Genomic DNA, 26,285 nt, shown 5'->3' with positions numbered 1-26,285 from the left:
GTGTTCGTAATTGTTACAGATGTACCTGTTGATCAGCGACCGGACGCTGTGCAATGCGTGTTGCTGCTGCTGCCGGACGAGCATCGCGAGGCGTTGGAAACTCTGCTCGATTTCTTGAACCACGTAGCGAGCAACTCTCCCTACAACCAAATGACAGCCTCGAACCTGGCCGTGTGCCTGGCACCGAGCCTGTTCCACTTCAACCACAGCAACACGAACGTGACCAACAGGTCGAGCAGCGTATCGCCACGTAGGAGAAAGACCGTGGGCATTCCCGATCAGAGGGAACTGTCGGAAAACAAAGCCGCTCACGACTGTCTTCTGTATCTGGTCAAGATGCATCGTGAATTATTCATGGTGAGTGGCTCGATGCCGAACGTCCAGGTCGTTCGAGAGGGAGCGTCATCCGTCGTCGTCGGGAAGCGGCGATTGTGATCATGCTACTATCCCAAGATACATATACATATATATTCGAACACGTTCTCACGAATCGGAAGGGTACACGAGTAATCGTATTCGTTCTCGTTGCATCAGGTCTCCTCGGATATGTTGACGCAGTGTCATTTCAATTACATGGAGGAAAGCGTACCGGTCGCCCTGGAGGAGCTGGGGTCCGAACTGAAGCAGGATTGGAGGGGATATCTTTATGCCTGCACCACTGCCTTGCTGAAGGAGGCTCGTGAAAAGTAAGTTTTTCAAGATATTTTAATCATTACACTTTAATACTGTTTGAGATTAGACCTTTGCAGAATAAATTTATGCTAGAAGCTTCAAACAGTGTAAAGTGTAACAGTTCAAATCACCAAGGTCTGACGAATCCCTATCTCAACTGTGTTATCAATTATTTTTACAGAAGCCGAGGATGGGTGACTGTTAACAATCCAGCGGACAGTTCGGTGGAAATGGCTTACAAAAAGGTGGGAGACGGACATCCGCTTCGATTATGGCGAGTATCGACGGAAGTGGAAGCTCCGCCAAACGAGCTTCTTCATCGTGTTCTGAGGGAAAGACATATTTGGGATCCTCAACTTCTGAAATACAGATTGGTTGCTAAGCTGGACACCAACGTGGAGGTCTTCCAGTACGCCACTGGAAATATGAGTCCTCTTCCTGCCAGGGATTATTGTGTGCTAAGGTAAGAAAGTGCATTCGATTGGAGCGATACGAGATTGAATTGCATCGAGGGAAACAAGCGTGACGAACGACTGAACAAATTTACAAAGAGTTGTAAATTGTGAAATCTCGTGTTGAACAGATCCTGGCGTAACGATCTCTCGAAAGGAGCTTGCGTCATCGTAGAAACGTCCGTGGAACATCCGGATGCTCCTGTCATGCTTGGCGGAACACGTGGCATTGTTTTGGCCTCGCGGTATCTTATCGAACCATGCGGCAGTGGTAAATCAAGGATCATGCATCTTTCCCGAGTGGATACAAAGTAAGTGTCCTCCTTATATTTGATGCATCAACGACTTGCATTAATTGATTTAATGCATCAATGGAATTGCTGTTTGCTATAAAAATTCTCAAAAATTAATCTCTCTTCCTTCGTTTGTTAAAGGGGACGCACTCCAGAATGGTACAACAAGAGTTACGGCCACTTAGCCGCCTTGCATCTCAGTAAAATCCGCAACTCTTTCAAGCACACAACCGATGGCCCCGAGAGTAAAGTCTGAGAGGAAGCAACCGTGCACCGATCGCCGGTGCACGGTTCCCAAACGATGTCGAAAATCCAGGATGATCAACAGCAGGAGCACAAAGTCGTGAAGGATACGCTACAAGTTCAGCCTATCATTGACGAGGAATAGATCAGATCCGATATTGCGTCCGCTTCGTTAATACCATGACCAGAATATTTTTTTTTTTTTTTTTTTTTCTTTTGAAGGATGCTGGAAATTTGAAGATGAACCCCATCGCGTGTTTCTCCAGTCGAGAGGAACGATACCGTGCACGAGCTTTAATCGATGTAAAGCAATTTTTGTTGAAGCCTGAGATGTTTAGCGTAGTCAAATTCGTTAGATGACAGGAGAGATGAAAGGGTTTATTGTTACCGTAATTCTAGATGAAAATTCTCTGTGTAACGCTTTATATTGTCCAAGGATCTTGCCGTCCAGTGATTTGAAGAGTCGTTCAATAGGCAGGACACCGAATCGAAATACGACCATGGCTAGTACGTGTTTTTATCCGTGTAGCTAAACGCGTTATTTTTCCAATATCCATGTTGTTGTTCACAGCAATGTTTCTTTTCGATGATAACATATAGACGATTATCTGTGAGCATCGCGAAATGCCTTTCGATGGTAGATAGTGATTTTAGCCAACCGTGTGTCCGATTAACGCGTTGGTCAAAACGTACATAAATATTTTTCGATCTTAGTCGAAAATACATTGCAGTCTGTGTATTTATTGCACGATGTGTTTTACAATCTCACCGAAATGATGAGCCGAGTTACGTGAATGAAGTCGCGCACAATATTAACTCTTCACACCGTTCTAGCACTTAAGAGGCCCCGATTTTTCTATGTTTCTTTCGGACCAAATGCCAATTTTTCTATTGTACCATATCGCACCGCCGAGACGGTTGTTTTAGAGAGGGATTCTTTTCTAAATGTCGCAAACAGACTGTGTAAAATATCGTAACGATACGCGTTATACGTGCATCTATGTATTTTTAAAAGCTGACAGACGACACGTGTCGTCGAATTGCATTTTAATCGTCGTAATCGTGCCCCTAATCCCTTAACCTCGCGATTAACCTAATTAATCGAGCAATGCGAAAGGATTTTGAATAAACGTGTAAGTTTCCCCTCCCCGCTCGAGCTGGGTACGATGTTAGCTCGTTAGTTAAAGCATATCGTCATTGTCCGTCGTATCGATGTTGAAACGTTGAAATTGTCATAGAGTCTATTGTTAATTGTCTCTCTGAAATTATACGTGTCAATGGAGTCGGTGGTTCGTGGAATTTTTTCTTTAACGTTCGTGCATGCATCGCGATTAAACATAGGGACCACCTTCGTTCGGACCCCACCCTCCTCCAAAAAAAGAAAAAGAAAAAAAAAATGAAAATGAAACAGGAAATGACCTGGAGAAATAATACACCTCATCGAATCGAATTATAAGTGTATTTTAACATAATACTAGTCACTTACAATTTAGATGACGTTACGGATATCATATAAGTGTATAGATTTTTATTCTACGAAGGTTACGTCGAGAATATTTAATTATTATTATTATATTATTATTATTATTGACATAAAGTAATTATATGGAGAAGAAATTATATGATATTTTTGTGTCCAAAAAACGCCAGTAGGAGCACCCGAATGAGAGAGAGGGAGAGAACGCGTCTGAATGTATCTTCGTTATTTGTAACAGACATATGATCGTCTTTATTCTTGTAATCCGTGTTTCACTAGAATGTAAATATGTATATTGTACAACAATGAAACACGATTATATACTCATTAAACGAGATCGTTTTATTTTGTCTACCATGCATTCGGACCTTTTACTTTTCACCTTTGAAACATTTTAACCGTATTGATGCATGTAGATAAATTTATTTCGTTTTGAGTTGTTTAATCGATAGTTCTTGTTGCTATGAACAATATACCACAAATTTCTCCCTCTTCCCGGTTATCCTGTCATTTCTCAATCAGTTTACCGCTGTTTTTACTTTAAAAGAGACTGTCGAGTGCACCTATTGTGCGTGCAGCACGTGTCGTGTTTCTTTATTTAAAGATTCATTTTTTAATTGTAGAGAATTGATATTATATCGGGATTCGTTTTGAAACCGGCTAACCCGCTCAATTGAATTCGGACCTTTAGATTTGCAAAAACAAGGATTATTTAAAGGTAACCTTATGGTATATACAATTACTTTAATACCCCTAATAATTTGACACAAAAGTTTCAATATATTTTCATTCAAACGCGAACTGCAATTAGTGTCAGATATTTATTCTCACTCGTCTGCGCTCGTTTCTTCGCGAAAGCAATGTAACAGGGGGCTAATAAAAGCTCGGCCGATTTACCCGACTGTTTTGTTTGAAGCTTCCAAGAAAATGGTTCGTCTACACGTGAAGAAAGGCGAGGAGAGCCAGTTTCTGTACGACACACACGTGGAGGCACGGGTTGAAGACGTTGTATACGACATTACTATTATTTACAATGGTCGACTGAAGATTTCAAGAATATGTTACGGTAATGATCCTTCTCCTTGTGCTGTTTCCACAAAATGTCATCCAATAGCGTGCGGCAGCAACGTCTGATTGCGTGGAAAATTGTACTTTATTTAGGCATTGCTCGAGGATAGTGCGTTGGTAATTTAAGCGACGTGAATTGTCCCGGGGTAACGTGGAACGCATTATTACTGTCTCCTTGTTTCTTTTCATTTTGACACGTATAACGTGAGAACCGAACTTGTACCATTTTACGGAAACATCACGGACAGATTTTTTGAATTCTAATGACTTCAAGAAGGGTAAAGAGTTACCTATCCCTTCATTTATTCTTGATTTGTGTTATTGATTCGAAGGGGATCTCTAAAACTGAGAATTCTTTTTAAAGGAATGTATAAATTACACTTCTCCTTTCCAAGTGGTCCAGATAATCGGTTCTCACAAGAAAATATTTGCCAATAATAACCCTTTAACAATCAATTCTCTCTTCCTTAAGAAAAAAAAAAAGGAACGATTTACGAGCAATTAACGCGTCTAACCAACGAGGGAAAGCTTCGTCTGCGTGAAAGGATAATTACACGCGTTTCCAAAGGCATGAATTATCGTTGCCTTTAAAACGTGGCTTGCGCGTTCACGCGAGAGCCCGCACCGTTCTCCAGCCGATTTTTCCCTCATTTCCAAAGTCCCTGAGATCCTGGTTCCTATATAGCCGGCATATAAACGCGAGAAATCCATTAACGATTATCTGGAGAAGGTCTTACCCGCGGCTTGTAATAACAACGCGTAATAAGAAGTCGAGGATCGTGTTTATGAACCCATTCATCCTGGTCGCCATGTGATATTAGTCACACGTCGTATAATAATTACGCGAAGTTACTTTGCTTAAATATACATATTGCTTTTTCACGAAAAATAGAAATCGAAGAGTTGGCGAAGCATGGCACCATGCTGCCTCACAACATGATGGGCCTCACCGAAGAACAGGTAGAGGAGCTGAAGCTCAAGGACGAGTGGGGTGAGAAGTGCGTACCTATGGGAGGATGGACATTTAACAAGGACGTTATCGGTACGTGGAACCATATTAAGAAGAGAGGCTAGACCTCGAAGTGGCTGAGAGGATAGGGGTTAACGATCCAGTTTGTTTTATGCCGGTCTACCTGGCTGCCATGTAAATAGCAGTTATCGGGAATGGAGTGTACAATGCCGTCGAGAAATTGGCTCACTGGCATTTTTCTCGCTTGTAATCGTTGCATTAATTGCACTCGTGGAATGTACCTGATGGCTTTCCATGTTTCAGGTCGAAGGAATGGCAAGCAGCCTAACGCGAAGATGCAGGAGGTCTTGAGCAAGGCGATCGAAGATGCACGAGCTATGGTCTCTAAAGTAATTTCCCTGCTGAGTTTAGTCTCTCCTTTTTATCAGCGTCAAGATTAATTCCCTCGTTCTATTAGCTGATACTATTTTGGTCCCTTGTTTCGGTCGTTTTGCAGAAATTGGTACAGCAAGAGAAATTGGTAACGCAGAAAATCGTGCAAGATGCTTTGGATATTCTAAGAGGGGCTGTTACTATTGTTTACCCCATGGGGCTTCCACCTCATGACATCATTAGACAGGAATTTGAGAATACGGAGGACTTAAGTGGCACCCAGGCATCACTCGAGGTAATAATTATTACATTAGAATACTTTTAAAATTATTAAAAAACAAGCAATACGTGCAAATAAATTTTTATTCAGAGGTGTATTAAAAATATAGTTGAAAAGTACTGAATATCCTTTGAAAAGGAATTTTTAAAAGTAATTAATATTTATAAGATAATTTGTATTGCTAAAAGGGCATTGAATACTAAAAAACATAAAATGTGAACGTACAGTCTCATAAAATCCATTATAATAACATAAAAGTCTTTTGAATCTTCGTTTCAAACGAGAAATTCCAAAGTTGCGCGCGCATACCGAGGGTATATATATAGGTACGTAGCTACGCGCGCGCCATAGTCGGGTTGCGGTCGGCGCCCAGACAACTTCGAGCGTGGAACTGCGTATGTAAACATACCAGAATTTCGAGTGTTCTTGCGATTCAAGTCATATTTATACTCGAATCAGTGCTTTTATTTATAACATTCACTCCATATATATAAATCTTTTACCTCGTTGTGCTTTCTCGACAATAATTTGTTAATAATGGAACTTCTCGTTCGCGCGTTTTCTGTGTTGAGACTGTGCTGCCGCCACAACCTTTGCCAGTGCAATTTACATTAATTTGATAAAATTATTTAAATAATGTAATACATATGTGCATTTTGACGGGATTAAAAATAAATAGGAACTATTTTATATGGCATGTAATACATAGAAGATCGGTAGAAGCTGATGTCAACACTTCGTGGTAATAGGTTATCGACGTCCAATTGGCGCAGCTGTGGTTTTCGGGAAAGGAAATGTTACCGGGAAAGAAACTGAAAGATTATTTGGGGAACAACGAGAAAACGAAAATCATCGTCAAGTTGCAGAAAAGGGGAGCTGGAAGACCTGCTCGAGAGCCATTGATGTCCGAGGACGAACGAAAACAACTGATGTTGCTTGCTTACAAACGGCAGGAGCAGCTTAAGGTAAGTAACACTTTTTGTCCTTGATAAGGTAGTTTTCTTCCATATTCAAATTTAAATTATATGCTATAAGAATTGCAATTATGACAGATTGAAATAAAATTCCATCCATGACAATGAAGTAACAATGACTTTTTTGCTTTAATCTAATTTTATGTTTTAATTATTTAAATGCATTATCTAATATTTTTCTAATGATCTTTTTTAATGGAAACATATCTTTGGAAGAAAACTAGGTATTTAGTATGTATATTTTGCATGTTACTTATAAGTTTTACATCGTTTTCTACTATTGTGCAGAAGGTGTTTATTATTACACATCGATAGTTTATATTATTTAATTACAATTATTACTTATGATATGAATGTACGCATTTAAATACGAGTTTTAAGTAATTTAAATCACTGGAAGTACATTAGCTTTCAAGCGTACTTTAAATTGCGAATTTATTCATTTTAATAACAGCACACCGGTTTATATTTCGATTGCAATCGTTATCATTAACACGTCATCATTATTGATTTATATGCTGGGATAGGATAACGTGTATTTTATTATCGATCAACATCACTGAACGTCCTTTCTAAAGTAGGTTAATTCGTTTCAGTTGCACCTTATAAAATAATGAACAGAACACATATGTACGGAGATATTCCCTCGATTAATTTTCAGTCTGTTTTGTGCAAAATTTATTTGTTTAAATGTCCACAATTATTTGCAATACACAGAATAATTATTGCATCCTTAGTTAAATATGGAAATTGAAACGCAGTTAGGAAAATAAATGAACAAAGTTATCTCGATCTTAATAAGATGATAAGATTCAATAAATTCCTGAAGCAAATTATGAATCGAAATTGCATAAATAAGTTTACGTAGAAATAAATTTCATATTTATGGAATTTATTTATTCTAGTTGAACGAACTCGTCAGGACGATTCTTCTATTTCCGTTATCGATCAGTGGGACATAATTGCGTGATTTCCATTTGTGTTACGAGGTGTATTGAACCATGCTCCATCAATAATAGAATTTGTCTTCAGCAATTCTGTCCTCGTGTCATGAATTTCGTTTCGAAGACTATTTTCCGTATTGAATGCAAATCGTGCATTCAAACAACCGGGAATCATTTATTTCCTATATTTTTCTATTTTTCTAAAATAATTTTTGGTCAGTAGTATAATTTGTTTCGTAAGTTGTCTTTCTAGGATTTTCATATTAACCCTTGATTGACGGTGGTTGGGTCAATTTTAATCTAGAATTAAATCGATTAAAGTTAAGCACGCAAATTTCCAAATAAGAGACTTTCATGAACTAGAGTATTAATTTAGAGAGACAGTATAAAATTTAGAAAGTTAAAACAAAAGAGAATTTAAATTCTAAATCTCCAAAGACTCAGTTGCCTCATTCAAGGATTAATTACAATTATAATTTTCTCGTTGATAATTTTTGAAGTATTTTCAGTAACTTTAGTATAAAGTTACAGTAATCAAATGTTATTTTTCATTTATCATATCTTCGTGATTTGAAGAAATAACAAAAGTTTCTCCAATAAAACTTCTAGCCCCTTGCTTCTCTAATAACTCGCTATACGCTCGAGAAACTTTATCCTGTATGAAATGAATTTTCCTGAGTTTCTTTTGTTAATAACCATAACGAAACCATAATGGACAGTTCCAATTACAAATTCTGTTCGATATATTGCAATTATTGAATAACATTGTAAATGATAGATGAGTATTTCAAGCGAATTTAGAGCTCGTTAAAATTACATTTGTTAAGAGGGATCCTTCGTTGTTTATAAATTTAACCCGTTTTACTGAAACCGTAACTATGGAAAGGATGAGATAATAGAAGAGCGATATTAAAAATTACCTTGGAAACTTGCCTCGTATCTCGTTGAAGTAAAAAATCAGATGAAGGAGTTGTGGCCTGAAAAGAGTAGATAGGATGAAAACTATTATTTCAGGAACGTGAATTACCTTTTAAAAAAGACAACAGGAAAAGTCTTTCTAACTCATTAGTGCCGTTATTAGAGTACAGGACTTTGGAAGAGGTTTAGTGCTACAGCGACAGTTTTTATAATAGGATACGTGCTTTTCTAATTAAGGGAATAGATTTTATATTAGATTAGATTTTAGATTAATATTGGGAAGGAATTCATTCTTTTAAAAAAAAATTAATAATTTCATACTCTTTATATCTGTTTGATACGAAAAAGAAAATTAATTTTGAGATGATGAATTATTACATTCATTTGGATAGAAGTACTTTTGAATTTTCGAACAATCTTTAGGTGTAGTTCTCTGTGAAGATTTCATCAAGGTCTGATTACATTACTGTATCGATCTGATGCTTTTAACCCTTCGTGTAAAGTTAACGAAGGTTCATTCTTTACGTAGCACAAGGGTCTGCTTTCTTTCTGGACCATTACATTAACGATGATAAAAAGAAGCATTTAAATAGAAACAAAAAACTCATCTGAATTGTTAACACATGCATTCGACAGGTATGAGTGAGAACGTACTCGATCTCGACCTGTTTCTGACGTAAATGATTTTCAATGGGTCTCCATTTTATTTTTTTTTTTCAATTTAAACAATGTAGTCGTAATTAACGTGAAATTCGATTAACCCACATACCATCAGATAATGTACTACACGTAGACAATTCAATTAACATTTTTATTTCATACACACCTGCTTGCAATTTGCCATAAAGTATTACTGTTATATAAAAGTTTTTTTTTTAAGATAATTTTATTTAAATCGTCGAGATATTTATGTACAAAAATAAATTTTATCTAGGCATGCTATTAATAATAGGTGCATATGATGAGCTTTTGCCTGATTACTTGATATCATAATCGCATGAAACTATGATATTGAAATAAATCTCTGGGTCAACGTATAATAATTTAGAGTCGTGATACTTTTGCTTGTGTATACTTGTAGCTCTTGCAAGGCGTGTCCTCGACTCAAAGTACAGTAAGACATGCGATCCACAACAATATCGTTCTGTGCCTTTACTTTTTTCGAATTTCCTAATTATTCATCTGGCCTGAAAAATTTTCAAAATTAATATTCAAGAAATCATCTTACTTTATTGAATAAAAGGATTTTGAATCTTCATTTTTCTGGGGTTAAAGTATGCTTCACATAAAAGGCCACTTAGTTATTTAGGGCCACTCCAAACACCCATAACTTGAAGAGGGATGAAAGTGATTCTTTCTAAAAAGTTTCTCAGAAAAATAGGATGTAACAATCCTTATCTCGTGAAATTATTATTAGATAAGGTTTATTTACATCCTTATATTCCTCTTGTACTATAATTTTCATAGGACAAATGAGAGACTTTTCTCGTTAAAAAATGTACAATAACAAAGCGCAAAATTTTCCGAGAATCATATGATAAATATTTTATCTACAATCGTGCGACGAGAACGTGTGCGTGACACGAATAACAAGAATGATGGTGAAAGAGGAGAAGCATGCTTATTTATATGCATGCTTCGATTCCAACTATCGAATGTAATTCAGTACCGAGGATTCATTAACGTTCCTTAATAAATACCAACGGGAGTTGTCAGCGAATACGTTCGATAGGTATTATTATCGATAACGTTTCAACGCGATATTTTCAATTGTTAAGAGATTGATATAATTATTGAATGATACTTGACAGATACAAACGTGATACTTTTATTTGCCGAACATTCCCGTGAAATTTCCAACTCGTTTGTTCAATGAATTCGCTGGTCGTTAAATATGCAAATTAACCGTTTCATTAGCTTCTTTAGCGACTGTGTGCATTGTAGAAATGCATTCGAATCGCGTGTGCAAATACGGGATGCAATATCTTTGTCGATGCAGTCCGTGACAAATTGTTCGTTCAATAACAATTTCTCCTATTGCAAGTGCAATTTACGCTTTAAATGGGTTATCTTTAATCACGTGTTATCAGATAAGTACTGTCTCTATTGTGCTTTGTGATTATTCTTCATGGGTATTGTTTTCCTAGTGAAAGCGTGATTTAATCGTGAAATGTTTGTACTATAAATCAAAGTCTGTTTAATGTAGCTCGGGTAAAGGTAAGAAACCAATGATTTGTTAAACAATGATTTTATTATAAACGACACATGTAAGTTGCATTACCTCATACAGATATATTGTTACAAATATACTTGGGCGATATATAGACATAACATAAATATATATCGTAGAAGTTTTCTTAGATTGGATTTTTTTTTTTTTACATTTCATACTTTACTTAACTCTTTCGCTGTTTATGAATACTTTGAAAAATTAGACCTCTTTGTTTTATTGGTGCTTTTTCTAACTTGACTCGTTTTATTCTATTACTAATTAGAAATCCAGTGGCGGATTTTATCTTCGAGAAATACTAAAATTATTTTTAACTCAATATTTTACATTACCTATTAATTTTTTTTATAGATATTGCAATCGAAGTTTTGAAATGAAATTTATAAAAAATTAAAAGTTCTCTGATATAGAATGCTAGGTGTCCACCTTTCCGACTTTAGAAAAATCCGTCACTGTCAAAATTTATTTTAATTATAAAAGTGTCTTTGACTTTTATAGCGAAAGAGTTAGGCTGTTCGAAGACACTAGTGATTATAGTTTATCGACTTTAGCGTAAACGGAAGAAGGCACATAGAGCATGATGAATCTGAAAATGTATGAATTTGTTGATTACCGTGTATTTTACATGATATTGAAAAAACATTTTTTTTTTGTCTATAATACATTAACTTTGAGTCCATATTTAATCATTTATCAGCCATTACTATAGTACACCAAAAAAACAGGTGACCGTAAAATATATATAATACATCATAGATTTTATTCTGTTGCAAAATTCACACTGATTACAAAACTATTTTACATCATTCTACGATACTGTATTCGATTTTAGCGACCTGCTTTCATTTTATATAATCTAAATATCGAATAATACATCGAATAAATTCTGTTTGAATAGACGTTGGGGTGATTCTGACCCAGACTTTCAAGACATATACAATGGTACTTCAACTATAATTAGGCATTCAAATTTTAAGACGAAAGACCTTTCATATACATATTTAAAAAATAATTAAAAATTCAGAATATTTATGAATATTTCAGAAGTCTTTAGTACGAGATCATTATTATAGTATTGTATTCAATTAAAAGGGCATGGTCCGAAATGTTGCTAGTTATCGTAAAAAATTAATTTCCATTACGTTACATATATTACTAGATCTTTTATAGTAGCAAACGCAAAACGGCACATTTATTCACGCAATTACCATTCTAATTCATAATCTACATATTATATTTACATTTGTTTTATCGACAGAAAATGTGTTGCTGGCGAAATAATGATATCGCTAGTTAGTAGACATAGATTTTGGGTAAACTTTTCTTAACGCAATTCTGAATGATGTTATGGATGATTTTACATAGAAAGGCAGTTGTAGCGTTCATAATGTACACATGATTAATCTCTATATTTCGCTTTGCAACACCACAAATGTGATAAATGACAAGTGCACCTTCGTTGATGGTCGAAACTCGTGATCAACCGATTATAAATCGGTTTCTTGTACGCTCGAAACGTTAAACTGAAGGAAAAATTTTTTACAGTACAACGACTTGTCTAATCTACTTTGTACATCGAAAGCATCATGGTATCATTGTTCGTGTGTTGATTCAATCGCGGGTACAGAAATACACGAACTTTGTACAAGTAATCGATAACAGAATTTATTGTTACGCGTGACGGTGCCATTGTTACCATTCTACTTTCTTTATTTATAGGCTTGGGAAATCGATCAGACGTGGGGTTAATGGTTGGTAAACCACGTATACTTATTGTGAATTTTTAAACCAGTGCTTTGAAGTCAATTCGAACAGTCATTGATAGGTTTAGTATCATTCTCATTAATTCTGCCCTTCTTAATTAAAGTATCTTAATTACTATTTCTCCAATTTTCAAGATATTTAGAAATATTTGAGATTGGATATGTTTTTTACTTTTCTAGTTTAAATTATTTAATTCATTTTCGTTATTTTTTTGGACATTCTGAAACGTTGGTTAAGCCAATTGAACTAACGAGGGCAGAATTGTTAATCACTTTCCTCATTATCTTATATATTTGTCTAAAGGCAAAAAGAATGGTAAAGTTAGGAAATCAAATTAAGAAGTAGTCGCAAATTGCTCAAGGCATCGGTGACAATGTAAAATGTATACGTATAAACATTTAACTAGACAATCGTGTAATTAATTTATTTACTTTGGCCCCTTATCTGGGTGACTTCTAAATATTCTCTTATTTTCTTCTCTTCATTGGGAAGACGACCAAAGATCCATCTAAACTTTCAATTTAATATCTGGAAATTTACATTTATTCACTGAAAGCATTTGTGCTAGTCCCTTTCCGGTTTCACTGCAATCTTCTACAGGGATCGGACAACAATTCAGACAATAAAATATTCAATTCGAACACATTTATTGTGCGCTGTTGCGGTTAGTGCACGACGAGAACGCATATTACGAATTGCAATCGCATTCGGCAATTTCATTTCAAATTGAACTTAACAGCGCCGGGTAAAACGTTCGATAAAATTCTGCTAGATAAAAATGATTGTATTCACCAAAGGAAAAAAGTATCAGTCTTCGTTTTTTTAATCTCCCATCCTGTCGATGCCCTATTTCTATCCTCGTCACGTTACATGATGATCCTTCGTTAGTTTCGTCGCAACAAAATATAAACAATTAGTCGACGATTTGCAGAAAGCGTTCAGTTAATCCTCAATTACAGTGCGATGCAGCTCAAGCGTTTTTACAAATTATTCTATATTCATGAAATTTATTTTCGAAGTCCTTGTCCCTTCGTTATAGTCCGTCATTTACACGAAATTTCATATATACACCTTCTTCAATTGTTTCTGTGTTAATTATTATACACCACTCAACACTGATTTGTGTATTCTGTTCTTTTTATACCACTTGAAGCTTCTTTATAAACGAAACACGTAGGCTTCCCTAGGGAAAATGGCAATAATACTCGGGAATTACCATGCATTATGACAAATTTGCACGAGGTATACTCGATAGGTAATAAAATTTTCCGGAATAAACGTTTCTACCCTTTTCTCACCATATTTCCTAAGGAATATAGGTACTATACCCGGTACTATACCGTAAGCTTCGATCAAATTCGCTATAATTTTAATCGAGAAGCGTCGTTAAAAGGAGTCCTCAGCTTCGTCGGTGTCGATTAACGGCACCCTCTCGTATCGGAGCACACTGTTAGTCCCGGGTGGTTTAAACTGCTAAAGCGCCATACTTTTGATCTCATTCTCGTTCATGTGACCCTGAGATGAGGACGGAGTTGCCTCGACGAGTCCTTTATCCTCACCCTCGACCTCTTGTTTGTCGACGCAGTAGCGGCAACGCATTTTCGCGTCGTCACCCACCTGCACCGATCGCGTGATGATGACGAGCGTGATCAGACTGATGACGAACAGTCCAGAGGGCACGATTATGGCGATCAGCAATTCCGTACGCGTCTTATTCAGGTCGAAACGTGCCACGACGAAGAACGAGTTGTTCTGGAACAAATGATCGTTTCGATCGGTCTCGGGGTTAGATAGGATACAGGGGATCAGCGGGTCGAGTAATTGGCGATGACTCGCTGATATGAATTCTACGGGTGAGAACAACCACGCGAGGAATAGGACGCGTGACCTGCTTCGCGAATGATAAGACTCCAGACACGCGAAATACATGGAAATCGTGATTCAGGTTGTACTTGTTGAGCCGTTCCTTGGAATTCTACGAGGACATTGTTCGTTGCGTTTAATCTCTCGAATAATTAGATGATTTATAATTCAAATTTTCTGCTAGATTGCTACTAAATTTAAGATTTATTCGATCCCATAGAAAATGACTACATAAACCCTTAATTACAAAATGGCCTCGGTTAGATCATAAATATATAAAATGTACGTAAACACGAGAGGTGGAAGTTGAAGTTAATTTATTGCTCGTCTAACAATATAAACCCGTAATAGCACAAAGTTATAGACAACTGTAAATTACCATAAAGGAGAGTAAACGCGTTAGAGAAGATATTTTAGAGTAGATAACACGTCACATCGAGCGAAAGGACATGCAAGCAAAGATAGTGGAAAGAAATGCTTCCCAAGAAATTCAAGATCTAGGTTAATAGAGTGACACGAATGTTTGATGGAAAGTGATCTAGCTTTCTCGTAGAATTTTCTTTTCTAACAATTTTTTAAATAAAAGTATGACTTTAAGAATATTCATAATCATAATTAACTTTGCAAACATTAATTAAAATAATTGTTGAGGCAGATATGAAACACTGTTGATTTGTAAATATTTCTTCCACCGGTTACCCGTTTCATTTTACCGTGTTGTTTCAATTTACCCCGCGTTACACGTCAAATACAATGCACCGGTAATTGCTTTATAGTTAGCAAACGGGTAAAACGTAACCCGAAGTCGTTTCTCACGACAGCATCGTACGTGAAACCGAGCGCATTGAATAAAATATACGTTTGCGATCCCATTTCATGGGACTCGATTCAACATTCCACGAACGAATTCGCGAAACGTTGCACGGTATAATTTGCCGTTTAACAGAAACCGTATCGCGTAAAGTCGAACAAGAAAAAGGGCATAATTGAATTGCAGCTCGCCTAGCCGGACTCCGTAATTTCATTCGTGAAAGTAGAAGAGGAGAAACGATCGTTACGAGTTTCCCGTGATGCTCCATTATAAAATAATTTCACACGAGATGTAATTAAAGAAACATGAATAACCATCCATGAGGTAGCGAAATATTTGAATATACCAGTCACTTTGAATAATTAATTTTTAAGCCTTCGTATTGTAATGTTTTACTAAAGGCTCGTGTCGGTGCATTTAAATAATTTCTGTTAAATTAATTAATGATACAGTGCGGTATTAACCCTTGGACGGCGGATCATGGAGAAAGTCCCATTTTTAATTTTTATTATTTTAATATTATTTTCAAATTATCTAAAAATTATTTTTCCAATATATGAAACTCTCCCGTTAAAAAATTATACATTTAACTTTGGATTAATATCCTTCAAGGGTTAATTCTATTATTATATGTGAGCTCACAAGTATTTTCTGTCGTTGTTACGATCAATCATTTTCTTTTTTTATAATATTCACCGAAGTTACTAGTCTGGGAATAACTTGGCAAATTTCAAAAATGAACTCAAGCTAGACCATTGGGAAATCAGTAGGATTGAGTGCATAGAGTAAAGACGTCTTGAATTAAATGGAGCAACATGTAGTACCTTCATTGGTATGCCGGTCGAATCGTTCAAAGAGGCTATATTTTTTCGTGGTTCAAGTAAATACGACACACGAGGTAATTGCATGTTGAAAGTTTAATTTGAAAAAGATCCTTGCCAGTTCTCTGTAAGTCTTTGCATAATGAAATTTCTTTTCCGTGAGCTTTTACTCCAATCGACGGGGGGTTGATTCGACTAAAGCTCGAATGAAATGAAACGCGTCGAATCGAATTAAAAATTCGATTGCAAGAGGATGGAAACGCGTTGTACTTGTTTTTTAATGATTTCATTCCACGATGGTAGTCCGCCAGTGGATGTACACTTTGCTTACTTCCTTTTGCAAAGCTTCCTGTTTTATGTAAAATATCATTTGCTTCCGGAAGAAAGAATAATGAAGCAACAGGAAAACTCATTTCCTGTTTGCTTAACGAAAGTTTCAACGCTTTAGAAACGTAATTCTATTTCCTTGAATCGAGAAGTCTTACTTTAGGAACTTTATTAAAACGATTCTTCTGAAGTTTATCCCTTCGTATATTTACGCTCGAAATGCATGGATAAATATCAAAGAGATATAGTACATGGTAGAAATGAAAAACGTTACTAATTTCTGTGCATGTCGGTTTACGAAGAAAAAAGCGTGCAGTTGACAGTTGTTTATTTGCAGGTAGTACGTGTATGATAAAATCGGGAAATTAATATTGATTTACTTTCATGAAATATATCCAGCTTTCTGGAATCGTATTTCTAGCGAACACCGGTGTTTTAATATTTTTAATACTGAATAAATGAAATATTTTCGAGAGAAAAAGATATTTTAATCCTCGAATCCAGACATATGAAATTTATACAGGGTATATTTGGACTGAAATTTAAAATGGGAGATTTTCATATATTGGTAGATTAATATTTTTAGAATGTAATTTGGAATTTAAAAATTAAAAATTTAATTTCAATTCATCGTCCCAGGGTTAATGACAAGTAAAATACATTTTCATTTAAAAATGCTTAAAATTTATGTACTTGCTTCGCGAAAATTATTGCAATATTAAAAATACTTTTCGACGTACCTTGTTGTAATAACACGGATATCTGCTCTGTGCCGTCTGATTATCGCCGTCACGACCATGACTGACTAGAAAATCTTTACATTCCCCCTTCAATGTGTTGACGCATCCTTCCAGATTGATGTATAACCGGGAATTATTATAAATTATGAGGGATCGTTGCTCTGGCACGTAGGCGTTTGTAGGATCCAAAGGGTATTGCAAGCTTTTCTCGTATATATTCAGAAAGCTCGTAAAGTTGATGTACGGTTGAGGCACCGGGATCTCCTTTAACAAGGTGCCGTTCACACAATCCTCAGTCCTGTAAAGCAGAATTCGAAACACGATTTATGAAATGATATTCAGGATTTCCTTTCGTATTTCGTATTAAGTTTTTTTCTCATTCAAGGATCAACAAAGATTCTCGTATTTTATCGTTTAGAAATTTAATAAGATATCAAAAGAAATATTTACGGATATCTTTTACCCTATCTCGGTTAACAAAATCTATAAAGTTGTTAGCTATCACAAGTATAACATTATTTGTCCGAGATTGTTAAGGACAGGATATTTTCCTTAGAACCATATCTTTTACGACGAAGTTTTCCTTTCGTAAACACATTTCCAGCGAAAGTTAGTTTCCTCCGAAATGTTACCAACGAAATATAAAGCTAAGGAAACGAGCGTGTTTCATTGATCTGTTGTGCAAGGACCTCTTTCTTGTCTGGATATTTTCTCCGTCGAGGGTTTTTCTTTCTAACCAGCAAAGTAGTCGTAGACGCACAAAGTAGGAACGAGGTATCGAAATAAAAGAAACGCGTTGGAAACGCACGAGTAAGAAAAACTCGAGAGAGTTAGGGGTGCGAATCGAGGAGAGTCTCAGGATCAATGGTTGCCATGGAAATACCCTTATCTAGACCCTAAGAAGGAGAATATACGAAGAAACATCACGTGTCCGTGATAAGAAGTAATTGATACCGTACGAGAAAGCGGAAGTAACTGGTTGCTGGGTTAGGCAACGAAAGTTCCATCCGAGATGAACAGTGAGAATTCGATTGGAAATTTCACGCTTATTAATCCGGTATAAATGGTTTGCAAAAGCTGTGGGGAAGTCTATTGAGACAAATTGGTGCGTGAACAGATTCCATTGTCGAGGAACAGAGTATCTTGAATGAGAATTGTACGATATAATTCATGGTATTAGGGTGTCTGAGCGTCTCGTGTTCAACCCTTTGCGTTAAAATATAGCATTCAAAATACCTCAAGTATTATAATCCATGAAATTTGACAAGAAACATCCTTCTTTTCTTCTTCGAGTCTCTGAACAAATCCATTGTGTATACCATTGCTTCTTACGTCGAAGTTCACTCTTATATAAGCCAAAGATCGTCGGGGTTGGAAAGAATAAAATACGAGGGCAGACCAAAGATAGCCGGCCCATTTACCCTGAGAAACGTTGACCTCGGTGTGACCAAGCGCATCGAACTCTTATCCCCTTTTCTAGTGGCCGGCTCAATCGTTCTACTTGGTCGACACTGAGCCCATTCAGAACCCAATAATACAGACAAACAGGACTGTTTGCTCCTTGAGATCTTAATTACGTCACCAGACATCGAGTCTACCCCGAAGGTGCTACCCAGACACCTACTAAATTTGCATACGCTTTCTTGCTTGCCATTGCGAAGGATTGACGTCATTAATGGATATCGACTGAACGATTAGAACAGTGTTATGTAACCATTTCACTTACTATTATTTTGAATCGGACTTATTTGTTCGTTCATTATAATTTAATAAAGATTTAATTAGAGTCCACACTTGATGATCTAATTGAGATTAGTTACGAATTTTCATAAGTTCAATGAATTAAGTTTGCTTTCCACATTGGTCTTTGTCGTAGGTTTCAGAGCATAATCCTAAAGGGTTAAATAAAACAAGATCTAATCTAGTAAAATTTGTTTTATGATCCTGGTTCATTCGTCCTTCTCTCTTATTTCTGTATTTTCACTGCTCAAACAGTAGCTTCTGAAGCGCAGGATATAACACTGTACAAAAGGATCCTCTGTTGCGTACTATTCTCCACAAAAGTAGAATTTTATGAGAAAGTAACATTAATTTAAACTTGTAATTAGTCAGATGTATACAAAGAACTGTACTTCATTTGCTACAGAGTTTCAAATGACTTTTTATTTACGCGTACGTGAAACACTACGCAAATGGAAACAACTGTTTTACAAATTTTCATGAAACATTTACTAATTAGAAAGCCAAAGTTGCCTTTTCAAATTTGTTGAATCATTGTCACGCGTATTGATCGATGATCGAAATTTATCATTTACCTTATGACGCCCCTCTCCTTGCTGACGGCCATACAGCTAGCGATGAGACTTCCATTTTGATCGTCCCAGATTTTCACAGGCGTGGTTAGTTTAGTTCCAGGCAAATTTCCATTGGCTAAATTGAGAGCTAGACCTAGTTCACATTTCGCGGTGATCACGTTATCGTCCTGCATTAGGAACACATTCGTCTCGAACGTGGTGATATTCGGGCAATAACGATCGCAGCTGAAAGGGTTCTTGATTTTCGTGCATCTGGAATTCTGACAGCTGAAGAAGCCATTCAGTTTCATGTTGTCCTTCTCGCTGTCCACCACGACGCCGTCGGCTTTGTAGTGACATAACATCAGCTCGCTTATGTTTGAACAGTGGCCAAGGCTGCAGTTGAACACCCCCGAAAGTACGCTGCACTCGCTCCCGTTGTTGCAATTGTACCGTTTCGCGTTAGCCATGTTTACCTGGGGAAAAAAATTACAATTTTATTTGTAATGTCTTTGGAAATAATGATTTTTGGTAGTGTACAAAGGAAAGGCGATTGAAATAGAAGGTTTGCTTTTTTGATGTTAGTCATATGTCAGGCAAATAATGATTTCAAAATAGCAGCCATTCAAAATTGCTTTTGATTGCCACATAGAGACCTCTTTTTAAGTTATATAGAACATCGAAAAATTTGTTTTGTGATATTAATGGAATTAAACACAGTAGAGATAGATTTTGATATTTTTAAGTAGTACAGGTCAAGCATATGTCAGACTGATATCCATTTGAGCAGATTTTCCCTTAACATTAAAACTAAATTCGATTAGTTATTTAATGTTATTAATTTTACGTGTATAACAATGGTAATTGACTGAACAATACTGAAAAATTGTAATATTTTCAGTAGTAGATATCAAGCATGTATCAGACTAATCTTCGTTCCTCCAGGTTTTCCCCTAAAATTTCTGTTGATTCACCTGGCTATTGATCATAAAAGGTACAAAAGACATTAATAACATTCTTTATTATTTTAGGGGACATTCTGTCTATCAGATAGAAAGCCATTATGAATCAGCACTAAATTTAGATCATTATTTATTACTTTATGGCATGTTCGGAACGACTCTCCAAAAGGTGTAGTAAATTCTGCCACATCTATTTTATCGTAAAACAGAAATATTTCTAGTATTCTCATTGCTACTTGAACTTTTGAAAATCGAGCAAAACCTCGATAACGACCGATTTCAATAACTATAAAGTATCAAACGAGCTTGTGAATCATGTTCACTTTAAAATCATGATGCGTGAGACGGGATTGATCGATAAAAGGTGTGGCAGACGAGCAGGACACGAGCCATTAGAAAGTAATTCAAGACGACGAACCCGATCGGAAGCGTTACGTAGCAGTCAACGAAGTTAGCGCATCAAAGTAACCGGCGTCAGGCTATTTTCATTACATTAGCATAACTCGGTAATATCGTTCCCGTTCCACGTGCAGGTGGACTCGCCTTAGCTTAGAAACTCCTGTCAAAAAACCACGAGACACGACACGACACGATTATCACTCATTTTACCCAGAATATCAAGTAATTACATTTCACTGTCCCCATTAGCTCTTCATTCCTTTTTTCTTATGCCTTGAAATGACTTTTTCAAAAGGCTCTTACCATAAGGGAAATCTATCCGATCTTTCTAGGCGTACTTTTTGTGTGCGACAGCAATTCTACGAGTATCGTGTGAAAATGAACGTTCACGATACTCTTTTCCTTCCTCTTTGAATCAAGTCCTCTGTGACTGGATTTTTCCCCGTTAATTCCCTTAAAGCAACGTTCATCGAGCTACCTGTAGCTAGGCTAATTAAAACGCAGACCAGCGTTCGCTTTTGAACCGAACGCGATCGATGAGTCTCCTTTTTCTATCCCGGATCTCCAGAGGTGAAATGATGTTCCAGGATGTTCATCGATCACAGAAGTGCAAATTGGTTTTCGCGAAGGTCTGATTGATCGCACAATAAGGATGAAGTGACAACGAAATCGACCATAATAATCGCGGGAAGTAAAATTCTGAAGCTACGAATCAACCGCGATGGTTGTTCAAACTTTTATCGCGAGCAATTCCGTCGCTTCCGGTATTGCGGATGAAAGAAAGATCGTATCGATGTCGATGCTTTGGAGATAGGGGAATTTCAATCTTTTAATCAGCGCAAGGTAACGAAGCGAGCGGAAGGGTATGCCGACTTCCTGTAAGTCGTAATGGAAAATTGTTGTTCGCGGTAAAGTCTATCACGATTATCACTTAACAACTTCCTGCTGATCCGTGAACTTTATTTTTCTGCATGCTCCCGCGGGAGGCATAGGTTTCCAGTTTGTTCGTATCATTTTATTCCGTTCTGCATCTCCCCTGGGAACGGAACGGTGTACTGTCGATTCCGGAAAACCATTTGCCTGTCTGGGGCATTACTCTCGTAGCAGGGTTTCGGGATATATTATACGCCGGCGGTCGCTTATTTTTATGACAGGAAAACCGATATCATTCACGTGAAAAATTTAGGCAACTTTCGATGATACACGCAGTTGAAAATTTATAACGTTCGTGTACGATGCGTATTTGATCGAAGCAATTTTGCGACGATTGGGCTATTCGCCAATAGGAGAAGTCATTCATGAATATACTAGGAATATTAAATGGTTGCTATCAAATTTATTGCTCAAAAAGACTGTAAGTATTATGGAAGAAAGATTTCCATAATTCGGTGGACGTACCTGAGGGCAGGCTATGTTGTTGAATTTCGTGCAATTTTCAAAAACAATGTTGGTGCCGTTTCTTCTCACCGTCGAATGAATCTGCGGGCAAAATCCTGTGGTTCTCGTCAAACACCACTCGCCACAGCTCGCCCAGCTACAAGTATTGGCTAAGGTAGTATCAATGGTTTGGCACATGACTGGATCAGGATCGATCCCCGCGTGAAAGGCTCTGGAAATTAATTGCACCGGCTTCATTAATATTTCCCTGAGAGCGGTTTGAATATCGCATGATGGGACGCGATGTGTACTTGGTACGTTCGATGGATTTGTTGGTTTTGAACTCGTCTCGTTCTCGTCGCGACGTCGCTTTAAATAATTGAAAGGGATTCAATTCGAATCTCAAAATTATTTTAAATTTCGCAATTCTAATTTCTCCAAACTGAAGAGTTTGTCTTATAATTGCATGTACGTACCGAGTCATTTTCAACGAATAGAGAAAGCAATTTTTTTCTAATTCGATAGCGATGAAAAATGAAAGAGTAAGGCGGAGTCATATAGTAAGTTATAGATCTCTGAGGAAATTAAGGCCGGACGAGTGGTAACTTAATTACTATCGGCCTTGGTCAATTAATCGATGCAGCCTTGTCGTTTACCTGTGGGACGGCATGTAGATTGCCACGCTCAGATAAACCAACGCGACACAGCTGATGACAATGGTGAATTGACAGAAGCAGATACTGCCGCATATCCTGCGATCCTGTTCCGGTATCAGGCGACGCTTGTGCTTCCGTCCCATCGCGAGTATTTAATCGGATCCGTTGCCCTTCTTTTCCCCCCGCTGAAACCTGGCTGCTGGATAGTAATTTCTGAACGGATTAATCTAAATCGTTTCTCATCAAGCTGGGATTCCTTTCAGACACGACGATTTCTCTCGGGTCACTCGCTTCGTATCGTTCTATCTCGCCAGGAAGAAACTCTATTTGTCATCCGAGCATATTTTATTACAGTTCAACGAAGCAGACTGTATTCATGGTTCCACTTCCCTCAAACACGATCCAGTAACGTGTTTTCCATCAAAGTTGTATCGAATCTCTGAAAATAAGTTTTCTTCTTAATGCTCTTCTGAAGAAGATCGATTTAGTATGATTTATTTGAGGAAATCTTAATTTATGATATAATCATGAAATTTTTATTATCTATGAGTGACGATATTTAATTTTTGGCGGTCAATAGGATGATGAAATTTTATCCCAAAATAGTTTTTGATGTAGACTAGGAAAGATTTTCTAAGGATGTAATTTATTTTACGATCCTATTAGGTATAAATTATTTTCCAAGAAAATTGCCACGTCTGAATGTTGCAAACTGGAGTGAGCTTCACAACAGGTGTCTTGGTCATAATATTCTTGTTGCCAACTAGCCGTCGCGTTTCATCGATTTGACTGTTTTCGAACTATAAAAATTTCACAGTCTATACACCCTTAGAATCGTCTGTTTCTCCTCGAAAATATTCCTCAGTGAAGTGATATCTTTTCTTTTTGACGTTTCAAGGTTCGTTTCTTGAAATAAAAAACAGCGCACACTTCTACCCTTGATTAAGTGATATCATCTGGACTATAAAAGGTCAGGTGGAGCATTGATTTTCCAGTTATGTAAGGTGACTGATTTTACATAAGCATCGAAGAATGACACGCGATCGAAATCCAATCGTTCTAACATGTCTAATAAGGTCGATTAAAACCGAGCAACGAAATGAAGAGTCGAGGGTGTCGAGTGACTAATGACATAGAAACAAGCATTAGGCACTTTTTATCGATTAAGTGACTTCGTTAACCACTTATCGCATGGTCTTCTTTACTGAAAAAAGAATTAAGTGTAAAAAGGGTAGAAGGGTGCATTGAATATTGGCAGTATTAAACCACCTTTTCACTTCCCTAGCTAACACATAGTTCAAGTGATATTCCATTCAACACCATTTAATTTTTTCTTAATGAAATTTTTTCCTGTCTTCCACCGTTTAAGAGCTATAAGTAGATTCAGTTGTGTGGAACATTCTATAGCACACTATGTGGCAAGGGGTTAAAAGCGAGTTCCCTTCTCGCTGAGAAATTACATCGTGATGGTCTAATGACTTTTCAGAAGGATCTTGACTCATAATTCCTATGAATCTCGAGTCCTTAATGTCCAAGAAGTCATGAAATCGATTCATTTTCTCAGAATCGAAAGGATATTATGACATTGTTTAAATGTCACGAGTGAAACGAGGCTGTTTGATCGAAAGTCCTAGAATCATTACTCATAGTCCAACTTTCATTATGTATTGTGTTTAAGTTCCACCCTTTTATGATGCAAATGTCAAGTGAAAAATTTATGCAATAAGTGTAGCAATAAATTAGAGAAATTATTATAGTGTTTTTATCAAAATATTTCATATTTCATAAAATATGATTTTCATTTTCAAATGCCGGTAGTTTTATACTGTCACATCTTCGATCATATCCGATGTCCTTAATGAGAATTAAGAAAAGTAGTTAGTATCTTTGCATACACTTAATAGATCGTTATCAGTTATTGATTACTCTGCCTCGTTTATCGCACGTCGACGCTTTTAGTTCCTTTCGAACGTCTTTTTTTTCTCCGCGCTATTCGCGTATCAACGTTAATGCACTTGAGGCAATTACCGGGTTTTAACTTCATTAGGTGCAGCGCCAGTGTAAACAGGTGCGCTCCGCCGGATGATGTGCAATTAGATACTCGTAATCCCATTACAAGGCAAGGGACGATCGCTTAACAGCCATTCGAAAATAATACCTATCGATTCAGGGAAACTTTCAGCCTCTGGTAAACGCGACAGTTAGCGGGTTTCCTGAAACTTCTCACGTCGAAGACGATCTAATGGTCTTTAAGCCGACATCAAAGGGAATTCTCGAGGAAAGAACGAGTCTATTTTAGTGTACAATAATTGTAGTGCACCGTCGACTATCTAACGCAACAATGTTTCCCTTGATGCATTCTATGGACTGGTTCGTTTCGTTGAAAGGAAAGTTTCACCCGAGGTGAAACAAGTTCCTTTATGAATATAGAGGTAGGATACTTGTAGGATCATCGAACGTGCTTTTAATACTTTTGGCAATAAAACATTTCAAGTTTCTCAAAGTCTCTTTCAAGTTTTCGATTTCTAATTTTATGAAATTTAATATTGAAACGTTAATCGAACAGCAAGTGTCAAAAAACTCGCGGGAAATTTTAAAGAAGTTTTAAAGACAAATTTTTATTTCATAGATCTTTGATTTTTCATATACTTAAGAGCATGGTAACAAGTTTCTTTCCAAATTAATAACTTTCAAAAATTCTTAAACAACGCTATACAAACACTTACCGTGAAAAGTATTCGCGCCACGATCGACATCCTTTACCTTCAAGACTATCGCAAGTTCCATTAAATGTCACTGGTATCTTCGATCAAGGACGGTCAGCCAACAAAATATCACTCTTTTCTTACTTTAAGAAATCGATGAAATTCCACTCTCAGTCCAATTTAAATTACATTGAAAGAACTTTCAAAGAACGTTCGATTACTCGCGATATCATCGATCACTATCAATATAAATCCTCCAACTTCAATTGAATCAATTATTCTGCTTCCAAGATAACTTTATCGAACATCGTTCACGAAAGATTCACCATTTAAGTTCCTTCAATCTTTTTACGGATAAACGTGATTTTTTTGAAGCACGATCTTTTTGAAACATAATATAACCGGTCAATAATTGGTCTGATCGTTGACGCTTTCATTTCCATCCATGTTTTCTCGATGTCATTGCTATCCGTGGTGCGTTGACATCGTCGAGGAGAGAAGTAAAATTGCTCCCCAGAGTTTGAACGACGTGTGACGAGCGCGAATCACCCACGCAATCCGGACGACTGTTTGAAAACAAGGCTGGCAGTCGAGTGTTGTATGGCTCGCAAGCTCCCCCATGCCGGGCTTGCGCTCTGAACACCAAGCTTTTATGGGGAGCTGCCACGAGCCG

At 36.9% G+C, this 26,285-nt stretch overlaps 3 protein-coding genes across 7 annotated transcripts in view; 2 read left to right on the top strand and 1 right to left on the bottom strand.

Moving 5' to 3' along the window:
• The window catches only part of LOC114878620 (rho GTPase-activating protein 7), a 214,236-nt gene extending 210,738 nt beyond the window's left edge, over nt 1-3,498 (top strand). For all 4 annotated transcript variants that reach the window (XM_029192637.2, XM_029192639.2, XM_029192636.2 and 1 more), the window contains 5 exons: nt 20-357; nt 535-686; nt 854-1,135; nt 1,256-1,435; nt 1,559-3,498. In XM_029192637.2, coding sequence (XP_029048470.1) covers nt 20-357; nt 535-686; nt 854-1,135; nt 1,256-1,435; nt 1,559-1,673 — 1,067 coding nt within the window. In that variant the 3' untranslated portion in view covers nt 1,674-3,498. The remainder of the gene's footprint in view (nt 1-19; nt 358-534; nt 687-853; nt 1,136-1,255; nt 1,436-1,558) is intronic.
• Nucleotides 3,499-4,064: 566 nt separating this feature from the next.
• The window catches only part of LOC114878625 (cilia- and flagella-associated protein 298), a 69,932-nt gene continuing 47,711 nt past the window's right edge, over nt 4,065-26,285 (top strand). The window contains exons 1-5 of the mRNA XM_029192646.2: nt 4,065-4,203; nt 5,098-5,247; nt 5,479-5,564; nt 5,672-5,842; nt 6,577-6,792. Of these exons, the coding sequence (XP_029048479.1) occupies nt 4,065-4,203; nt 5,098-5,247; nt 5,479-5,564; nt 5,672-5,842; nt 6,577-6,792 (762 nt within the window). The remainder of the gene's footprint in view (nt 4,204-5,097; nt 5,248-5,478; nt 5,565-5,671; nt 5,843-6,576; nt 6,793-26,285) is intronic.
• On the bottom strand, nt 11,031-26,157 carry LOC114878623. Of its 2 annotated transcripts, XM_029192641.2 has the most exons (6): nt 25,634-26,157; nt 22,908-23,346; nt 22,273-22,483; nt 19,535-19,989; nt 17,220-17,517; nt 11,031-14,409 (listed from the first exon to the last, which is right to left on the bottom strand). In XM_029192641.2, the coding sequence occupies exons 2-6, from the start codon at nt 23,048-23,050 to the stop codon at nt 14,131-14,133; spliced, it is 1,386 nt and encodes a 461-aa protein (XP_029048474.2). In that variant the 5' UTR covers nt 23,051-23,346; nt 25,634-26,157; the 3' UTR covers nt 11,031-14,130. The 2 variants fall into 2 exon arrangements, with proteins under 2 accessions (XP_029048474.2, XP_046144491.1); XM_046288535.1 differs by lacking the exon at nt 25,634-26,157 and having other exon boundaries at nt 22,908-23,347.

The sequence above is a fragment of the Osmia bicornis genome, chromosome 13, assembly GCF_907164935.1.
Source record: "Osmia bicornis bicornis chromosome 13, iOsmBic2.1, whole genome shotgun sequence".
NCBI classification, from domain to species: domain Eukaryota; kingdom Metazoa; phylum Arthropoda; class Insecta; order Hymenoptera; family Megachilidae; genus Osmia; species Osmia bicornis.
This window is presented reverse-complemented; position numbering and strand designations above follow the sequence as displayed.

Excerpts from the sequence above, each read along its gene's own strand:
- LOC114878623 (XM_029192641.2), bottom strand. The coding sequence starts at position 23,050 with ATGGGACGGAAGCACAAGCGTCGCCTGATACCGGAACAGGATCGCAGG. Across the intron at positions 19,990-22,272 it reads ACAACATAGCCTGCCCTCAG|GTAAACATGGCTAACGCGAA; the intron begins GTACGTCCACCG and ends TTTTTTCCCCAG. Across the intron at positions 17,518-19,534 it reads AAGGAGAGGGGCGTCATAAG|GACTGAGGATTGTGTGAACG; the intron begins GTAAATGATAAA and ends TCTGCTTTACAG.